Here is a 22626-nt window from a genome sequence, read left to right as displayed (position 1 = left end):
TATCTCCCCTACTACCAAAACCTGGCCATACAAACCAAATATACCTGTAAAACTATCTGGACTGGAATGTAAAAGATGATTTAAAAATGTAAAGTTGCTGTATAAGCTAGTGGTGCTGTCTCACAGTCCAGGCAAAGAATGCCACAGACATCCCATTAAACTTCCTCTCAGTCAGAAGCACCATACAGAGCAGGCATACCTAACCCATGACAGGGAGATAGCAGCACCCCTCTCTACCTCACTTCTAGCCAAATGGTGTGCTGACTAATCAAGCATAAATGGCTCTCAGTTTGTTGTGCACTGGATGAGTTTCTCCATCTTAGAAAGATACTTTCGACACTCTGTGTCCAGAAGATTCTGTCTTGAGAAAAGTATGCTTTTAGCCTATTTACATGGATTGTCTGGGATTTGAACTGCTTGTCTCATTGCTAGCCTCTATAGCTGTTTTCTTGCAGAAGAGGGCCAGCTGGTTGAGTCCCAGGTCTTAAGAGGCTCCCTACAATCTTGAACAGATGACTCATTCTTGGACTTTTTAACAGTGCTTAATAGATTTTCCCTTCTATGTTTGTCCAAATAAATAACTTAATGGAATTTTAAACATAAGCAGATATTATTATTTTTTAGTTCAAGAAAGAGAATCTGAAACACTCAGCAACTTGCTGCTTTTAGATAACTAGTTTTAAATTCAGTATTTTGAATGGTGATATAACATAGTTTGAAAAAAGATTGTTTCCTTAGTTTCCAAAATTTTAGTGCAAATGCACTGGTCTTGTTACATATTCTTGATGGTGTTATTTCATCAATACTTTTTGATGAAATAAACTGGAAAAATAAAAGAAACTCATTAATTGGTTGGTAACAATACATAGTATGAGTAGGTGAACATGCTATATATGAAGATCTTACAAAAGTATGCTACTCTTTTTAATCTCCTACTCCTGAGTGAGGACATACAAGGCAGGGAACCCAGGACACTCTGTCCTCTTTTGATTGGTAGTATAGCACAGTCTCTACAATTGCTGTAGGGCTTGTGTTACATTTACTCTCTGTTTCTAGTGGAGAAGATAGATACATTCTGATAGACACTTGTAACTGACTGGTGGAACTGAAGCAGATGCAGGAAGTGTCTGGAGAGCACTAAGCAGTTAAATATGCTTCAGCAGAACTCCCCTATTGCAGGAAAAGCATTTGAAAAAATGGTTTATGAGTGTGATAGAAAGTATTGCCCAAATGTTTAGCATTAACAGTTGGGAACACTAGTTTTAACTGAACTCTTTAGTCCATCCAGAGGATTTGGACCCTACTGGAGGGTATTCTAATACAAAGAGAGGCTAAAGATATTTCCAAAGTCTTGAGCTGTGCAAGGGGTTGGAAATGAGACCGTTAATGATACAAGGACTTGGTCATTTTTCCTTCATGTGGTAGGAATATATAACACCTTGTACAGTACTAGCAGAGTTACTGTAACTCTCTTACATCTCATACATTTCTTAGAGCTGTGTGTTAGAGTGGAGATCTCAGTCCTTTTGCTGCAGATGTGGATTGTTTGCTCATCATCTGCTGAGAGCTCAGTTCTTTGTCTTTCAAATTGTTTGGTGATTGTACTTACCTAGAATTCATGGCTAAGTTATCCTGCAATGTCAGTAATTTGTTCAGTGCAATTAGTAGAAGATGTGTTGGTCTTTACTCTTTTCAATTTGCTTAACAACTATTTTAGATATAAATATTCCCAGAAATATCTTGCATGATATGACCTAGAAATTTGTATCTGAAAACTTAAAAATCTGGAGAAGTATTGCAGTGTTCATAATCAAAAGTGTTTAAATATACACTGAGCATTTAATACCTAGTAAATTAGTTAACAAACCCTCTGGCAGGCTGTTGCAAGATTTGCTTGTTTGAATTTGTATGTGTGTTTTCAGATATTTAGCTTACTTTTTAAGGTGAAGTTCTCATATAATAAATGACTATCAAACAGCATCTTTTCACACAGCTAAAGTAAGTTTTTACTAAGTCCTACCTAGTGAATCTACTGACTGATATGAGTTTTTTCATTACCTTTTGTTCATGTTTGCCTCTTGTAGCCAACACAGCCAATGAAACAAATTGTGTTTTGGTTTAGATCTTAAAAAAAACCCAGCCTGTTAACAAGACACTGAAGCCTTTATTTTTGATAATCTTAATCAGAAATTCAAGACACATGTAACTTCCAAGTCCTTGTTGATTTTGCATTGTTGCCACTTAAGAAAAAGCACAACATGGAGTGTTTATAGGTTGACTGTTTTATATGTGTTATGTTTTTATAGGTCAGTTGTTAGTATACCAATGTACATACTAAGAAATATTTTTGAGATTGCAGGAGTGTTTTGAAGGGCCAAAACAAATCATAAATCATGTTACTTAGGATGATTTTGCCCATTTAGTAATATGCCATTTTATGTTCAGTGAGTAGAGCAAAAGGGAGAAATATCACTCTCCAGAAACTGGGCTACTCTGTTACTTTACTGCAGGAAAAAATTGAGCCACTGCAGAAGCAGGTAGCTGTTGTACAGAGGAAAAAAAAAGACAGCAGTAACTTCCATTAAAAATGTTAAACAAACCAGTGAAAAATTACCAAGTCAGCTACATTTGGTTGATCAGAGACTTCAAGTGAATAAACTGACCATAGAGGTAAATTACTTTTTTTTATAGTGTCTTGCAGTGTTCAGCTTAATTCTAGTGCAATTCTGTGATATTTTGATAACATTGATTTTTTTGTATTTTATTATAATAAAATTATGAAATATTACATATTACCATGCTTTGTGTGGGCCACTTAATACGTACAGATTATGTTGAGGCTAGTGTATAAACACAATTCATTTATCCTTTTGCAAATAAAGTGGTCTTCATGCTGATTTTTTACTTGTATTCAAATGAATGAGGTAAGTTTCACTTTCAGCCTGTGATCTGCAAACCTTCCTGAGAATCTGGTCAGTCCAGACCTAGTATCTGTTCCTCTGTGAAGAACAAGCACTGTCCCCATACACCCCAAGACAACTAGAGTTTTCTTCCAGAGGGGACTCAGACCTGTTTGGTGTCTATATAATCCCATTTTTCTCTGTTAAGGTGAAAAGCTAAAAAACAAAGTTTATGGAAATAGAGACTAGTAGAGTATTTAGTTAACAACCCAAGGACACAAACTTTCTTCTCTGCTTCAGTCTCCATTTCTACTTACTCCTTTTCCATGCTATTACTCCTTTCTGGTTTTCCCCATTCTCATGTATATATGTATTTTGTGTTAATCTATATGCAGATCCTCAGCTGGAATTCTTTTCTGTTCATACTGTAGTGATTGGCCTGCCCTTTATAGAGCTGAATCAACAAACACTTATGCAGTAATTGTCTCCTGTTGGTCACACACACATCCTGCTTCCAGAATTATAGTGCTACAACAGATGGACTTGCTGGAAGGAGGCAGACATTAAAAAAGAAATCAAATCCCCTCCCCCTCAAACTTCTCTGTGTTTTTGCCTTTGCACAGAAGGCAGAAGCAGTATCAGGAGCAGCACTTCACTTTTTTAGGACTAGGGAACTGCTAATTTCTAGAGGAGGGAAAACTTCATTTCTGTTACTTATTTTGCATAATTATGTATGTGTAATGAATGGTTTTAAAAGAGTTTCCAAGTTCATTGGAACCAATGAAGATCTGCCTATCTTACAAACAGTATCATAATATAAAGTTTCATGGACAGTATAAACTTCACAGGGAACGATATGTGTAATTTAGTGAAAATGTTCTGATTTCTCAGTTGTCTTCATGATTTGCCTTCCTAGAAGACTACTCCTTTGGTGTCTATTGAAGAGCAATGTGAGAAGTAAAATAGAAAATGCTGTTATCAAGGAACTCTTATAAAAAAAAGAGGGGCTAACAAAATTTATGTAAAAATAAGAGCTGCTGTAATGGAAAAGACTAACTAAAATAAAATAGCATTGCTTTAAAACCAAACTGGTTTTCTATCACTCAGTTTTTCTGGAAGGTTAAAAAAAAAAATCTATTTAAAGGGTGGTGCATTCTAAGCAAAAATAAATAAAGGGTGTTTCAGGTACTCAAGGAAAAAATCTTTATTAGGCATGCACATTTTTTTCCTTCTCAGCAAACGATTCAAATTCCCTTTCTTACAACTAATTACTCTTCAGGTGCCATACTAGTGCTACCAAGTGGGAAATTTAAAGCAGAGGCTTGGGCTACTTGCCAAGTGAAAATTAAGGAGGGAAAGAACCTACACAGTCAGTGCAGGGTACACTCATGTTTTAGAGAGAGAACCCTGATTCAGACAGATCTAATGGTTCTAAAGCACACTTGTGTGGGGGACTTGTATGAGTTGTTGGGTTTTTTTTGTAAGAAATACTATCTAGAAGTGAAGTTTAAAGATACTGCAAGGGAAAGAATGTTTGTTAAGATTTTTTGTTAATACTTTTGTTACTTTGGATTTTAGAATTTTCTTGAGAGGTAGAATGTCAAAAACAGTCAAACTATGGAAAAAAATATATTGACACGATCTCTGGATTTGGAGAAAATCTTAAATATTCAAGAGTGCCAAAATTACTAATATCCAAAAATAAGCATCTACTGCCAGAACCATAAACTTACATTAATATTGACCTTTTGGTCCTAGACTAAGGTAGGTTTAGTAGTCCAGCAACTCTTAACATTACTATCGTGGCTTGGACAAGATGCCATTTTGCCTGAATTTATCTAAGAAAATAAATCCTTTAGCAGACAAGGACAGATGTTTCTGCAGTCAGTCCTTCATTTTAGTCCCCAGGGACTCTGGAAGATCAACTCTAGATTTAAGATTTAAATATTCCAGATGTTCTTTTTGAGATAGATTTTACAGTTCATGCAGCCTAATGACTATTTAGTATCTGCTGATTTTCAGAACATATACATGCATGGTTTTGTGGTTTTTTTCTGAAAATCCACCCAGGCCTGTATGTAGGGTAAATTTGTCTGCTATTAAGAGTTCAGAATTCTGGATTTAAGTTCTGGGTTTTTTGGCCTTATAAATGCTTTGCAGTAATGTAGATATCTAGCTTTGTTTGATATCTGCAAAAGCAATTCCTTGCATATTTTTAAAAAATGGCTGTGAAGTGACTGCACATGTGAGAATCAACACTTGCGTTCTCCAAGGATTCACATTAACACTGAGTCAAGACCATCTGTACAAGAAGTACAGTAGTTACATTTTGTTATTGGTGTATAGTAATCACAGCTGGAGCAGATACTTAATGCAGAAGTCATGGTATTTATTACTTTCTTAGTTTCTAAGAAAAGACTTTAAAAGAAATTGTTGGAAAAATTCAGGATCTTTTCTCTAAGGTTTAATATTCCCTCTACTCATTTCTATCTTTATTGCATGCAACTAATCATAATTAGTTTTAGGCAGTGTCGTTCTTGTGGCAAAAATCCAGAAAAGTATATTGAATAAGAAATTAAAACCATTAGCAGTTTAAGTCACTAGCGCTTCTCTTATTCATGTGAAGGCTATTCAAAGGTCCACTGCTCAAATGTACCATATTTTTGTGTCTCCAGCATTTCTCAGGTGATGTCACAGGAAAGCTGCATTTCTTTACAGAATACTGTGGGCAATTGCAGCATAGTGCCTGTGTAAGTCTACTTCAGAAGGAAAATTAAATCTCAGAATAAGAACAAGTTGACTGGTCAAATGCTGACACATTCTTTGAAGAGGATAACGTGAAGGTTTAAGTAAAGTTTTTTTCAGATGCCTTCCTGCAGATATATTGCTACACTTTTGCTGAACTGAGAAGGTGCTTTTAATTCTTTTTTAGAGGCATGTTTTAAATCTGAGCCAGACTACACTTTTTTTTCTGACAGCATTTTGAATATACCTCCAAACTTTATTTTAGCTATTTGGTTTCCACTTTTCTTTGAATTGTAAGGGAACTCTTTTCCCCTGAGATCCTAGTTCATTTATCTAGTAGATTATCTCAAGCATAGACAGGTATGAGCATGAAAAGTAGAAAAGTAAAGTGCTAAAGAAAGCTTTTTATTCTTTAAAGGTTGTGGCTTACTTTACATATTCTCTTGACTATTTTTATTGCTCAGTATCAAAGCATAGGCCAGAGTTCAGTGTTGTATCTGCAAAACCAGCATCACAGCTTCACTTCTCTTATGTACCAAAATAAAAGTAAATCATCCAATTTAGTACTATTCAGTTGCACTGAAACAAAGAAGAAACTGATGATACATTTAGATGCATTGGAAATTATTGACTGAAGTATTATTTTATGCTAAGATATCACTTAAATCCTGGTCTACTTTAAAGATTTTTCACTCTTTAAAGAGGTAGTATTACACTTAATAAACTATTATATTTATAATATATACATATATAACAATTGTATGTTTGTGGTTTCCTTTAAATAAATTTTAGGAAAAAAATTGAAATTATAAATGGAATTTTATTTGTAATTATCCTGCAGTAGCTGAAACTGCTTTTGTAATTTCCCCACATTTTGTTCATTCCAGAAAATGTGTAATTACTTGGACCGATTTTGTGGGCTTTCTAGATAAATGTAGTCCAGTTATAAATGGTTGTAAATCTATCCAGTTATTTCCTGTCAAAATACTTTTATAAATGTCCTGGTTTTATATATTTGAACTCTCTTACATGGATGTACTCTGGAGCATTTGTGTATTTTTATTAAGTTCATGAAAGATCCTACATTTAGAGTCACCTCTTCTAAGCTGAGTGTTGAATTTTCTTCTTTCTCTGGTAGCATAAATAGATATATCTCATTATGTACAGTAGATAATTTTAACTATAGCTACAGATGATCTGAATGATAAAATTTTATTGAAAGTTTTAGAATTACTGAAATTTGGAAGACTAAGGTAATCAAAAATAGTAATTAATAGAAATTAACTTTGCATAAAGTTGCTGCTACATCAATAGCATATGCAGGAATTCTGACTTTCATATATATAAGCAGTAAATAAAGAAAAAGCAGAGATGCTGATAATAACCACATTAGGTAAAAAATAATCTGATAAGAATTCAAATTGCTTATGCTCTGTTAAACAATGTCCCTTTCCATTCTTACACAGCAAAGTTAAGTCTGGAGCCTCTTGCTTGCAGCTGTCTTAAAAATAAAAGCCCTGTATACATCGTATTTAATACTTTTGACAAGCTTGCTGCAAAATCATTTTGGCAGTTCTCCACCTTCATCATAGATTGTAATGAAACAACCAAATAATTCTGTGAAGCTGTTTAGGCAAAATCTGTTGTCAAAGACATGAGGAGAATCATGATTTCTCTCTTCTTCTTAGAAGCATATAGATAATCTTGTCCTAACTACTCTTAATAAGAGTAGTCTTAATAAGAGTAGTTTAGGTTAATTTATGGGAACTATAATCTTTGGGCCCAATACTCCAAAAGAAGTAAACAAAGTTTCTCAAAAATATTTAAAAATCATACCAGCAAATTTTCTATTCTTCTTTTTCTTAAAATACAACAGAAGTTGAAAGGTAAGCCAGAAGGGTTTATGATAAACCAGGTAAACCTATGATAAACCAGGATGTACTGCTGACCTTTCCAGAGTTTGCAAATACGATCTGAGACAGCAGAGGTTTATCTAATAATTGAAATAAACTATGTATCAGCATGAGACTGTTTTCTCAAAACTAGATTGAAAAATTCTGATTTTTACTTCTGACATCACACTGCTTTTACCCTTGTTTATATGTGTCTTGAAATTATCTCTTTCCAGGCACACTATATAGTTAAAAGCTCAAAACACACTCCCAGTCTCTGTGTTCTTGAGAGAAACACTCACAGTGTTGTTTCACACCTGAACAGTAACATTACCTGTAGGGAGGAAAAATTGTAATGTACTTCAAACCTCAAGGTTTTTTTAATTCAGTTTTAATTTCTGTGCCCTCCTTGTGTTTTTTGGAAGGTTTTGAATTGACAATATTGAGAAGAATAGGTTCTGGTTTGTTGTATTTGTGTTAAAGCTTTGCTGAACCTAATAAATCGAACATCAGGGTATGCAGTCAATGTTACACAGGCTGGAAAAAGAGACAGAAAATGCTCTGTGACCTCTGAAGCTAGGATTCACCTTTTTCAAGTCCTATTCCAAAATTCTACCTTGAATGAAATAGTCAGCTAGTCAAATATGTTTGCTCAAACAGTTACTAAATGGGGAAATCTGTAATACTGCCTCTGACCACTGACTCAGTATTACTCCGTAAGTTGACTTGGAAATAAAATAAATAATAGCCATGGGTAAACATAAAAGTAACAGACATTTTAAAATGTATATACACCAGAACATTTTAATTAGTTTGATATTTTGCTGCATCAGATGCTTACAGCATCTTGAAGTCAGCTTTGTTAATGGATCTATATATAAAATATATATATATAATTTATCATTTATATAGTATATATGTATTATTTATCATTTATCATGCAACTTTGTCATTACAAAACAAAAATAATGCTAAATACTTTTTACAATTTATATTGATCTTGAAGAAAAATTACAATAGGTCTGTTGCATCATCGACGAACAGCATATCAAGAAGGAAGTGGGTCTCATTCAAAAATTAAAAGAAACAGTTGGCGTGAAATAGGACTACTAAATTTGTGCTTCTTATGACTTACACTAGACTTATGTCAAAATGAAATAACTTAGAGATAGGTAAATCCTAGAAAAAGATATTATTAATAAAAAATTATGAAGTTCAGAGAATATACTTACAATCAGTACAATTTATATTGCTGTATCATGTAGAAATGCTAAAAAGCATTTTTCTATATTAGAAGAATGAATCTGTATCAAAAGAATTAGCATGTTATTGTAACGTTACAGAGGCTGTACACATTTCTGTAAGTATAGCTAAATATCTATATCCAGTAGCTTAATATAGTAATGGAACAGACATTTAGATTATATAGATTATACAGAAAATATCCTGTAATTTTTATGTTATTAATTTCATGTGATACGAGCTTTATAAATTCACCTTTTCAGTGATTTGATCAAAATTTCCTTTGCACTGGCTTTTAATCTTACTATTGGAAAAAATACCATGAACCAAAACAGAACTCAATTACCATTTTTTTCCTGTAAAAAAATTCTCAAATAAGATAAAACTTGAGACCTGGAAAAACTCAACCTATACTATCATAATAGGATTTCCTTCTGTGTTCACATAAGTGTTTTTATTGAATTCACTGTGATCTGCTCATTAATTAAAGTTAAGTATAAAGTTACACTGTGTTCTTGAACCTTCTCTACTATGTAAAGTCCTACAGATAATATATGGTTTTGACAGAGTATATTTATTCACCAATAAATCTCACACAAAGGTCATTAATTTGGAAATAATTATTCATATGTTGCCATGAGATTACATTTCAGATCTGGCAGATTCAATTTTCTAAGAGATTGTCACAGAAAACCAGTTTGTGTTGCAGTTGGACCAGTACTCTTAAGTTAACTCACCAGAGTAATCCATTAATTATTCATTATTAGTAACTACTGTTTTTAACTATGGACGTGATTTTACTAAAACTTTTATGCATATGCTTATTTCTAGAGTTCAATGAAATTTCAAGACATCCTACTTATCTTGGTAAAATTAAGTTTTATTGTCTCTAATCTTTCATATACATCTCTCTATAGCGAAGGATTTTTTTTTCAACCTTTGGAGAAGGAGCAACAGGGGATGAAGCTGCAAATTTTTGTTAATATTCTCTGATTTACTATTCTGATAGCCTGTGAAATAACATGCCAGAAATACCTTTCCATCAGAATAGGTTTCCATCAGCCATATAACCTCCCTTGGAAGTTCCAGTTCTCTTCTTGATTTTTGTGATGGATTTTTACCTAATAGTCACGCTTTTCTCTCTTTCCCAGCCTAGATAAGTGTTCTCCCAATTACGTTCTTAAGAAAAGTTTTCAAGACTCATGAGAAATTGGGGAGATAACTTTGTATTGTGAACATTAAGTGAGTTGATTCTCCTGCGCTCTCCAATGGACTCTTCTATATTACTTCTTTCCTTTCCTTTGCTCCTGTCCTAATTTGTTAAATAAATTTTTCTCAATGTAAAAATACAGAACAGAAGATTGGTGGAGGAGAGTGCCTGGTATGGTTAGCAAGGTATGTATATAGACTAGGGGAATTTGTGAAAGACAGTTCTTTATTTGAGGAGTTGCATTTTCTAAGTTGAATGAGTAGGGTCATGGATTTACAAAAATAGCTCTGTGACTTGAAAGTATCAGAAGTTTTGTAAGCACATTCACTCATTTTTGTTGTGTTCCTCTGTGCAACAGTCATTGCTTATTGAAGTGTAAATATGAAATAAAATTTAAAAAATTGTATCCACCATATTTGGTTTTACATAGTATTTGGATTTGAGCTAAGCACTGCTACATGGAACACAATGGAGACTCAATGTCTCAAGTCATGCCTTAAGGTTAAATTGATGCATATAAGTACCACTTAATCATTTTCTCTACTCAGAATCTCACATACCATGAAATTAATTTTTCAGTTTATCCCTCACATCAATGATAACATTATTATTTTCACCAGGATAATGTTTTACACCTTATATATCTGTTTTATCTGGATATACTATGAAATAAATGACTGTCTTTTTGCTGTTTGTTTTAGAAGTAAAATCTTGCAATCATTTTTTAAAAATTAGTGGCAGCATAAAAAATCCAAGCCAGTGAAATAGGATATCTTCAGCCATTGACAACTACTCTTAAGTTTTCAATCATCCACCAGAGTCTGATTGAAGAGTGTGGATTGTTATGATCTCACAGTGTTTTTAATGAGCAAATCATTACATCGTAATGAAAACCAATACATTGCTCAAGTTTCACATTGATGGAGGCTGAATGGCTGTCTCTTGGGAACCAGGAACTCAAAGAAAAATGAGAGTCCTAGGAGGTAATGCTGAGCATGAGCTCCCATTGCCATTTAAAAAATTTTGAATTGCCAATTTAAAAAATACAGTCCTCAAATGTATGAATTGGAGTCTGTATAAGAGGAGTGGAAAGAATATATTTTCTTGGACTGGCATAATTTGACAGATCTTAGAATAATTTGTATAGTTCTAATACACAGAATCCAAATTAAATTAATTTAAAAAACACCTGAAGACTTATGGGGAGCATTTGAAAGTACATTCTTCCAGAGAACAAATATGAGGTTTTCAGAGAGCAGGTTAGCAGGTAACTCAAATATCTGAGAAGAAGAAATCTTGTAGAGTCATCAGTCTAGCAAAAGAAGGTTGAAAAAATAGTAAAGATAGAAGCATAGTAGATATGAGATCTGTAATTTTTAGATGACTCTTGCCAGTTGGAGTCAGACAACTGCAATGATATTGGCCAAATAATCTAAAAAGGAAGAATTAGAGAGAAATCAGCTGCTTGTGGTTAGCTGTGGACAGATTTTTTGTTAAAGGAATAAAAAAAAATGTTGGGTCTGTAGGTTGCATGAAAAAGTAACAGAAAGAGAGAGTATTTGTTGGCATAAGCTTAATAAATGGGAAGTGTGAACAGGAAGGTAAATTCTCAACTTCAGTAACACTGCTCACCTGAAGCAATGATGGAAGAAGTGAGTTTATGTCATAGAGCTCAAGTGGGCAACAGAATTTTTTTTTTTTTATTAATGCTAAAATGAGTTTAGTGCTGCAGAACATAGATGTAAACATGGATGATTATTTTAAGATAATCAAACCACTTGTTTTTAAGGATCTCTCTGATCCATTCAGGATCTCTCCTCCAAACAGGAGGGGTATAGTAGTGTTAAAATATCAGGTTATAAGGAAGAGAAATTCTGAGGCAGAGGAAGAAGCTGTCACCACTGGAGATGTACACATATGAAGTCCCAGCACGGGGAAGGGGGATATTTAAATGAAGTAACCCAAAGGAAATGGCCATTCCATGGTGTACAAGAGGAGTACTTAAAGATCATCAGTCTAAAGCAGAAGATATGCAGAGAGGGAAAAATGGCTTTTTTGTGTAATAGACACAGAATATAGGATTGTTAGTCCTGTAAAACCCTTTAAATTTTTCTGATTGCAGAGCTGAGAGAAGATTAGAGTATTTGATGTAGGTAGTATGTAAGCTGGTAAAGGAAAATGCAGAAAAGGAAAGATAAATTATGATTTTTTTAATATTACTTCAGATTTTACCAGGAGGATTAAGCATAAGAAAATACATTTTTAGTGAGGTAGTCATGATACTTTTTAAGGAAAGAGCTTTCCATTTTAATTGGGGGCATAGAGACAGTTTAATTTTATTTTTTTTTTTTTTAGTTTAAATCTTAATCAAGTACTCAAGCTGAGACAGTTTGTTCAAGGTTTGGCTTCAAAACAGTAAAAATACTTACTTCCCAAAGTATTGTTTGCAGTATAGACTTGGGCAGAAAAAAAAAATCCAGCTAAATTTCCTATGAGAAAAATGAGGGAGAGGCATTATAATAAAAAGTAACTTCAAAAATCTACAGATGCTACACTTATTTAAAACTTTACAATCTCTGTCACAAAAAGACTAAGATATGAGGAAGCCTAAGTGGTAGGAGACATAAATTTCTGTTGTTTTAGGAAGGCAAATACTGGGGACTGAAACTACAGGTAGTATAGGATGACTGTCAGTCTCAAGACTTCTATTTTGAGTAGTTACTCGGAAGAAGGTAAAAGCATGTTTTCAATTAACATAATTGTGATCAGAAGTCATTATATATAGCTTAGTGTGCCTTTTATTGCAGCCCACTGTCATAGATACTACTGTGTACAGTTCAAAATGTTCTTTTATTTTCTTGAGAATTCCTCCAAGGATTGTGAATATTGGATTTTCCTGAGTTTTTTATATTTCTGTCAGACATCATAAAAGTTGAGTTTCATTGCTCTTATTCAGCTTCTGCTTTGTGTTATTTATGACACTCTTCATAAATAGGAGTTAAAAACTTCTTTATATATACAAATACTTATTTCCTTTTTACATGTACTGAACTGTGTGACTCTAGACTTGTCTTTACATTAGCAGCTTTTGTAGTAGACATCGTGTGTACAGTATTCATTTTATATATGTCAGATCCTCAAGGGCCATGGCTTTTGCCAGATGAAGCACTTTTGATTTTGAGGCTGATGAAACATAGTGCTATTATTGATCTGTGCATGACACAGCCAGTCTCTCTGCTGGCAGAGTGTAGCAACATTTATCCAGGAATTTGTGAAATGTCACTCGGATCATGTTCGTAAGGTAAACTGTGCAAAATCCAGGATTCAAGCTGAGAATCCATGAGGAATTGGACGTGACTTTCTTATTCCTTCACCCTATCTTCTAGGTCAGCCAAGTGGTATTTGTTAAAACAATGTCCGTGTTTTGTATTAGGTGTTGAAGAAAGTGTGATTATCACTAGGAATACCCTGTACAGTGTCAGCATACGGCTGGTTTTCTCAGGTTTTTAAGTCGCTTGGGAGAACAAGATTTTAAGTCAGTGAAAGTGATCTAAGGATTGCAAGTGTGTAATTTTTTGTTTTCTTTGTAGCAAGTGGATGATTCCTATACAGCTGCAAGTAGGAAACTCTGCTTAGATTTTCTAAAAGATTTTACCTTTCCTTGCTTTATTTTGAATGTAGAGACGTGCGGCAGTTCATGTTTGTCAATAAGATCTCATTAAGTAATAGTGGTCAGAAAGAGTGAGTGACAGTCTGTACAAGTAAAACTGTCATAATATTTATAATTACATATTTTCTTTCTTTATAAATGTGATTGAGAATGACTACCCATTTTTGCTAATATCAGAAGTATAATACTGAAATACTGAATATACTATAATACTTTTAATACTGAAAACTAAGGTACGTAACAAAATCCCCAACTTCCATGTACTATTCCTCTATTTGTCACTTTTCCAGACATCGTTACAGATGGTGTTTCAGTTCAAAAAGTTGTTTTCAGTTATAAAAAAGACCCAGAAAGCTGTAATTCTTAATTTTCATTTTTTCTTTTTAAAGCGATTATAATAATAACAATTTTAAAGTTAGCCATGATGAAAAAAATTATATTTGATAACATTTTTTCCAATTTTAAACATTAAAATCTTTTTTAAAGTCTTCTTCTATTTAATTCAAAAATCAGTTATTAGTTAAAGTAAGAAGAAAGAAGTTTTATTAAACTAAAGTTCTGAGCTAGGCTGTCTTGGGATGTTTTTCCAAAGCTAGCAAGAATTTTCTTTTATTTTTCAAAAATAATTTCTGTAGTTTGAATCCCAAAGGACATAATCAAGATTTAATTGAAGCAGCACTTGTGAATGACCACAGAAATGTTCTTGATATCTACTTTTTCAAATGTTTTCCAACATTGGTACATAAATAGTAAACCTAGAGGGGAGAGAGTTGTTGCTGTTGGTCATGAAAAAAAACATGCATATACGAAGCCCTAATTTTTACATTTTATCCCTCCCTTTGCAAGATTGCCATATGGGAAATCCACCATAAAGTAAAACTCAGTAAGTTGTTGGAAAAGTCAAACCAGTAGTTAGTTGGTTTTTGTATTGGGTTGTGGCTTTTTTGTTTGCTTCGGGTTTTGTTTTGGTTTGTGGGATTTATTTTGTCTTGCAAAGATCTACACAGGCTGAACAAATAGTCTGTTTCTTAGGAACACAAAAATACTTCATAGCATGAGGGCCACCAGATTGTCAAACTACTGCTCTTCATAGCAGAACCATTGCTAGATTGTCAGGAATTATTTTTTACAGGATGTTTCACAGAGGACATTTCCTTTTCTGCTCAGCAATGTCAAGGTACTCTGTGTAATATTGCACTGTGGTTTGGCATTGCACACAAATCATATGTTGGAAGAAAGGAACAAGAACTTTGGTAAGTTTTAAACATAACAACAATGAGGAAAGGTTGAAGGTCTGTAGTTAATGAAATCTAAAAATAATGAGAGATTAGTGGTAAAGACTGAAGAAATGTAATATCCACCTTTCCATGGATAAAAGACTATTTAAAATTAGTGGTCAGTTTTTGCTTTCATATCCTTTCCAGAGAATGGATTTAATTTTTCAAAAAGGACCACTTATATATAATGCATTTTTTTTCTCTGAGGACACTGAAGATGGCTGCCAGGAGAATCTTCTCTGCATTTAAACAAAAATTTTCAGACATATTTTCCTTATACTGTTTGGTACATGTGCTATGTTTAATGTATTCTTGGCATCTTAATGTAATATTTCATATTCAGCAATTAACTTTTTTGTCCCCATTCTCAAAATGGAAGGTCTTCTTTAAAGATGACTAGCACAGGAAAGATAGCTTGATAGAGAAGAGTTTGAGCTCTAGAAGCTCAAACTGGATCACGAACTAGAAGGTAGTCCTTGAAAACTTTTCTCCTTGGCCTCCAAGTCCTCCTTTTCCTCCATGCATTTTATTACTCTCTGGTTTCTAGTAAGATTTTATCAGTGGTCAGAAAGGAGGACCAATAACAGGTCCCACATCTTTTCCTTAAAGAAAAAGAGTTCTTTTGGACTCCTCTGGATTTCAGAAGAGGAATCTTCACCTTCACCAGTTCTGCACTGACAGGTCTGAAAAGCACTAGTTTCCTGTTTGACCCTATTGCCTTACCTGTCACACAGTGAGATTTCTTTGTCTAGATTGTTTTGCACAAAGGAAATTGGCATTTTTGTTAGAGCTTGCATCTTTCTCAAATTTTCTCATTCTCACAGTTCTCTGTTTAAGCTTATGTGTTCAAAGGTAATGCTAGTGCTCTGTTGTCCTGGCTACTCCCTTCCACTACAGGAAGAAATTTTGAAACAAACGTCCATGGCCAGGGATACAAGCCATTCTTATCACTTTACCGAGAATTATGCATTAACCTTCTTCAAGGTTTTTTTTTTTTTTTTTGCTGTTTTGTTGTTGTTGTTTTGGTTGGTTGGTTGGTGTTTTTTTTTTTTTTTTGGTTGGTTTATTTTAAATGGGGAGAATTTTTGGACTTTCTAGGCATAAAGGAATGGGAGTCAAGAACTAAGATATTTCTACAACAGTAGAAAAAAAAAGTGTTGCATCAAGAACACTTCTGAGACAAGAGAACTGCACCTTAGATTTCCTTTTTAAAAATACATATCTACAGCTTTTCCTCTTTGGGATTGTCTTAATTATTCTCTGTCTTAGACTGCCCATTGCTGCAGAGAATGTTCCCAGGAGAATGAGTGCTGGTTCCCATCCCTACCAAAGTCAGACACTCTTACTGTCCTTCTAACTCAAGGGGAGAATTTTGTATTTTTGACAAGGTGCTGGTTTGCCTGAAATGCCTGAACCTCATGGACTCTGTAACTGCTAGAGGAGGTAGAAGTTTATCCTTTCTTACTATTTTTTTGTATGATCTGATTTGCTCTCCTAAGGCTTAATTGTGAATTAATGAGGTAGTCATGGACTGTTCTCATGGCTTGTATCATGGTCAGGTTTACTGTGCATCACTCCATTCTACTTGTGCTGCCTAATGTGCCAAGATCTTCAGTCCCTTTCTCGGCAGTGGAGACTCTATGACTAGCCATAGCCACAGCACATTTCACGAGATTCTCAGGCACTTGGAAAGCATCTGCTCTTTGGTGGCTGAGCTGCGCACGGTCTTCTCTTTATTTTTTGGTTTAAAGGTCATCCTGTGGTCTTTAGGGTTTTGTGTACGCAAAATGGGTCATTTTGTCGATAGTCAATAAAATGATCTTGATAAAACCAGCAGAAGAGAATGAGGGAAATATTGTGTAGCTGTAGGTCTTGTTCAAGCTGGGATTTAGAATTGCAGTGTTGTCCTCAAACTGTTCATGTATGGGAAAATAATAAATTGCCCAAGTGAGTCATAATGTTGATGATAATTGTGATAAAGGAAAGTATATTTCATTTGATACATTAGACTAAAAACATGGCTTTTTCATGTGATGGTCTCTTCAGATATTAAATAGGTATAAATAGTATATAAATAATATAGTAATGTAAAGAGTATTTTACCCTAAACTGTTCATTTATGCCTGTAATTTTAGCAAGAGTTCTGATGATAATATAAATTACAAATTAAAGATTAGACTGTGGGGGTTCATTTACAAGAATCCAGGGATGAATTACCAATTTAACTTATATGAATTACATTTTTTAGTGATAATTTTTTAAATGGAGTTGATTATTTTGAAGAATATTCCTGTCTTAGCATCTTCCCCATGATGTTTGTCATCAACTTGCTCATACCTCTCAGAAGTGTTTAGCAATGTCTTTGTTTACTTTTATAAAAATGTAAATAATAAATAAATATTTGTATAATATCACCTTTAAGTGATTAGAAAAATTCCTTCCAGATACCTAACAGTTTTTTTTTCTACAATTCGTTGTTGTTTATTTCTATGTTTCTCGTTCTCTATGAGAACATAGAACTTCTCCATTACCTAAAATTGTTAATACAATTTATATTTAAAATGTTTTGGTTTTACACAGCTGTCTGCATAAGACAAATGAGAAGACTTTCTGAGGACATTTTTTCTGCTTTTACTAATATCTGAAGTGGGTAAAAATGAGATACTTAGATGACTGAACAAAATTAAGCATAGAGCTATCGTTTATACATTTTGTTCCTTGAATATTGCAACCAACGTCTGAGAATGCCTTTAGCCTACTTACATGTTGGTAATTTTGTATTTTGAAATAGTTACATCACTTTTTCAAAGTAGGTTGAAAGAGAATGGTGATTAACAGATTAAAATCTGAAATTTGAGCAAAGGAAAATAATACATAAAGAGTAATATGGGAGAAGTAACAGCATTCCCAACAAGAACAGATTTCCTGCCCACTTACATTAGAGATGCAGAAATATTTCAGTAGAAAATGGTTCACTCTCTAAAATACATGGAAATGAGGAGAGGTTAAATTAATATTTCACCATTCTTTACGCTATTTTGGGGTTTTTTTCCTTTTATATATTCTCTTAAAAATAATTTTTGTTTCTAAAGATATAAAGCTATATGCTTTGGAACTAAGTGGGTAAATCAAAAGAAAGTTTAAACACAGTCTTTAAAATATAATTTTCATTTTGGTTTCTCTCTATTTTATGTGAGTTGTACGGAAAACAGATGGAAGCATTATTAATTTTTTCCCCCAATGAGTTTTAGTGCAGCATATTTGTATGTGTTATCTGAAACATATGAATACTTAGTATTGCTGCTGTTAAATTTGTAATGAGTTGTAGGGATTGTGAAATTCCCTGACTGGCTCTCATGCAAGCAGTTCATTTGCAGTGCTTAGATGTGTTAAGATTAAGCAGGGGGAATATGGCAAGCACTATCCCTGACCCTAAATGAAAAATTCAATCTTTATGAGTTTTCCTCAACTCTCATGTTTGGTGGAAATCAGATAAATACTGTCTAATGCTGAAAAAAAAAAAAAAACATGCAGTAAAACGTGGTCTTAACTACAAAAGATTGCATGGATACCATGTCTTATATTGAAAATTCCCTAGTAAGTATAAAGCCATGGAAGTCTTCGGCAAATTTTATGCATCAGCTGGAAGGCTTTCCCGTAAATAGCAATACTTGTGCACAGGCATGTTAGGTGTTGGAATTCTAGTATTTATTAGTTATTTATTTAAATAGCAGTGGTGGAAACATGAAAATATTGGTTTTGAACTTCGGACACATCTTCACATCTGGCTTGCCATAATACTCAGATGTTTTCAAATGGAACAAAGTGTCATGAAATGTCTCCAGTTATAGTTCATTTTTAATTTATTTGTAGTGAAACGTTTTAATGAACTGGGTTTTTTCTGGCAGATAATAATGCTTCAAATAAGTTCAAATACAGTATGTACTGAAACACTGACTATTTTTATTTTTAATAAATATTGATTTCTTCAAGTTCTGTAGTTTTTCTGTTTAAATATTAAGGCCTTTCAGACAATGTCCTGCACATCTGTTCGTTTTGTCAGTTTACATCTCCATATTGGAAAGTCAATCACAACAAAAATTCTATCATACAGTTGTGATCATATAATTGATCATTATGAGACTACTTGTGTAAGTACTGTTAAATAAATAGTTAATAGTCCTTATATTCCCTTGAAATTTGCAAGGACAGATGGAGTGCAGCATCTGCTTTAGTATGAAAGCAAGATAGTGTTCTTAATACGTACAGAAATTAGACATGGGATACAGCAATGTTTACTTGTACAGAGACATGAAGTTGAAGTGATAGAAAATGAAGGCTAAATTAGAATTGCTGCAGGACAAAACCTTTATCTTTGAACTGGTATAATCATTATACAGATGACATATATCAGAAGCAGTTTCATCATCTTAAAAATTGTGATTTGTATTATTACTATGTTTTTTTTCTAATTTTCCTTAATTTATTTGAAAAATCATTGGTTGCACAATGCACAGTTCTGTACTCAGACTTGTTTCTTGTTAGAAGAGCAGTTAATTTCTTGAAAAATTAGGCCCAGAATCTTTTACTCCAATTCATTTATATATGAGTGTAGTATGTTTCTTTAAAATGTAGTTGTGTTTTCTGCTCTTGATCTATGTGATATTACTAGTATTTAGAAAAAGAGAAAAACAAAACAAAATTCAAAAAAGACCTGTCTGGACTGATTCTGTTAATTTTCTTTTTATATTATTTATGTAAGTTGCTGTAGCCAGATGGTGCAATGATAGGTTTTATAAGTTGTAGAATAAATTTAGTTGTAGATCAACTGTAAGTACCTGAATTAAGATTACATGTAAAACCTTTGTTTATGAAATTTTATACAGCAAATAGCCCTTTATAAATGATGATTGATCAGAAACAGTACATTTTTTAAGAAGACACTCAAAATCTTTGAGTCTAGGGGTCGTTGTTAGTGATTAAAATTGTTTTTCCAATAACAGCTGAATTTATAATTTGCATGTGTGAAAGGGTGATTCCAATGTAAATATTACTGTTATAAAGCAGGTGAACTGCAATTGTGTTACCATTATCAATAGGCCAAATGTTTTTCTTTAGTAAAATACCTGAGATGAGAAATGTACCTCTTATCTGCTGGTTAATGTCTGTACTTCTCTTTGGGGAACTAATTTAAACACTTCATGAGAGATTGACATTTTCAGTACCTTAAACATCCTTAAAAGCTGCTTTGTTCACTGCAAACCATATTTAGTATGACCTCATAATAATGTAGCATACCTCAAGTGTCATGCCTGTCTTTACTATGCACTTTGGAGCTGTGTTCATCTATACTAGACAACTGCACTTCAAGGAAAGATTTTTTTTTTTGCTTGATAGGCAATTAGCAGTAATTAGGAAGATTCACTTCAGTAAGGTGTCAACATGAGATTGTTTAAAAAAGTTGAATGTCAGTGGCTTTAAAAGAGGGTTCTTTTCCCTGACACATAGGTATGGCATGTGAAACATGAAATGTTAATTTAACTTTTCTGCTTATTATTCATGCACAATATTATTTTGTCATTCAGATACTACACTGACAGAGTGCAAAGGGTGTTAAAATAGTGCTGCTGGAATAAAAAGAGGATTAATCTACCATTGGCCAATTAGCCAAAGGGTACTTAATGGTCTCTAAAGGCTACTGAAGTCTAACAACTAGCTAAAGCACTGGCAAAAAGTCCTCTACATTACCTTCATTTATTTGACATTTTTGTGGAATAGTCAGCTCCTGATAACTGCATTTGGGTAAAAAAAAAAATACTACTAAATGATTCAGTAGATTTTACTGAAATTTCAGAAGGACAAATGACAAATAAGTTCTACATTTTACAAGAAGTTTGTCTTGATTTTGGGGGGGTCTTTGTTTCAATTTAGGGATGGGATATTAAGTCACTGGAGACTTCTGTTTGATATTTTGTCTTCATGACTAGAATACCAAGTAATCAACCACTTACAGCACTTGCATGAAAAGAACTTTGATCGAAGATTTGAAGTTATTTGCCTTTTCTCTATATGATCACATTAAGTATTCACCATAGCTTTATAGTCTGGATTATATCTTTTCAGATAGCTACATACTACTTTTATTAATTTTCACCTTTTTTTTTCCTATGACCCATCAGGCAGATTCAGGAGCAGTGGGATTGACACAATAAATTGAATGTTGAAAATAGGTTTATCATGTTATAATAATATTTGAGAGAATGAGTAAAATCATAAATGCCTAGCTCTTTGCCTGCAAGCATGCTTTGAAAAGTTCTGTTTTACGTGAGCAACAAGTCTTGCTTATTTTGTATGTTTTTCATGATCAAGCAGAAACTGTGCAAAAATAGTGTTCTATGTAAAACATTTATGGAAGCACTGTTGAATTCTAAGACAAAACTTTGTATAGGAGCTATGCATATAGCAACTGTATTCTATTACCTACTGTAGGAAGGTTTCTTAGGAGAAAAGAAAAATGAGTATTAACTTCAGTTTTCTTACAGACATAGCGGTGTTTGCATCTGCCAGGATTTTAGGGTGGGAAGCTTCACAGAAAATGGGATTTTTAACATCAAAGTATATTAGCTTCAGTTTACAAAATGAGTAGTAAGATAAGTTTATGTCACTGCTCAAAAAGTGTGTCAAGAATGCCTGATTTACATCCTGGTTTATAATTTTTATATAATATATTTTGCAATATAAATGTTTGAGATTGTGTGGCTTTAGTAACAGTACAGTATCAGCTTCTTCCAACAGAAATGTTATATTCATACATGCCAGTTGCACTAGAAGAGTGACTTCTGTAAAATGAGCTCAAAGCCCCTTATGGAGTGATTGTGATGTTAAAGAGGAATAGGCCATTGCAGGAACTTCCTGTGTTAACCCATTGGGCCTTCCACACAGCTGTCTTTCTGAGCAGAGAGTTTACAGTGAAAAGCCTTGCTGAGTCACTGGAAGTTTTATACTGACCTCATAGAAACTGAATTTTCATCACTTACTCCTTTGTGAACAGCAGTACAGGGTGTCATGGGTATACCAGGAGCAAGGAGATTAAGATAGATGGATGTTAAAATATTGAACCTATAAACATCTGTTAAGCCAAAAACACTCTGGAGGAGGTGCAGCAGACAAAGGCTGCTACATCACAGAGGAACAGCAGTAGGCTGCCTTTACCCACATCTGGTCTAGCTGATGTTTAAGATTCTTCTACCTTTCATCCTGGTGACCTCTTCCCCTGGAGTAAATTCTTTTTACTCTGTCAGGAGTAAAAAGATTCAGGATTTGTGTGTGTGATAGTGCATGCACAAAACTTTTGTTGTATCTGAAAAAGAAAAAAATAATTAAAAACTTGACCTAAAGTATAGGCAGTGGTGAAGAACACTAGGGTAATGAACTTGTTTCTTAAGTAAATGCAAGGAATATCTTCTAAGCATAAATCTCTTGATAGGGCAGGGAGGCTGCTTTTTACATCCCACATGGATTTACATAGGATTTTCTCAAAACTGTTCAATAGATTAAAAATAAAGAGTAATGCAGTAGAAATATCAGTCCTGTCGTACATTTACAATATCTACAGCAGTATTAAGAGACTAGTTATGAGAAATGTCTGATTGCAATTGCGTGCCTGTCTGCTCTTGTGGGTTGGGCTCTT

The 22626-nt window shown here is 33.6% G+C and overlaps 1 protein-coding gene across 1 annotated transcript in view; it reads left to right on the top strand.

Annotated features, from left to right (window-relative positions):
- Nucleotides 1–22626, top strand: part of CNTLN (centlein) — a 181750-nt gene that overhangs the window by 122981 nt on the left and 36143 nt on the right. Inside the window, 2 exon segments of the mRNA XM_050987362.1 lie at nucleotides 2446–2549; nucleotides 2551–2670. Of these exon segments, the coding sequence (XP_050843319.1) occupies nucleotides 2446–2549; nucleotides 2551–2670 (224 nt within the window).

Source organism: Serinus canaria, chromosome Z (genome assembly GCF_022539315.1).
Source record: "Serinus canaria isolate serCan28SL12 chromosome Z, serCan2020, whole genome shotgun sequence".
NCBI lineage: Eukaryota > Metazoa > Chordata > Aves > Passeriformes > Fringillidae > Serinus > Serinus canaria.
This window is presented reverse-complemented; position numbering and strand designations above follow the sequence as displayed.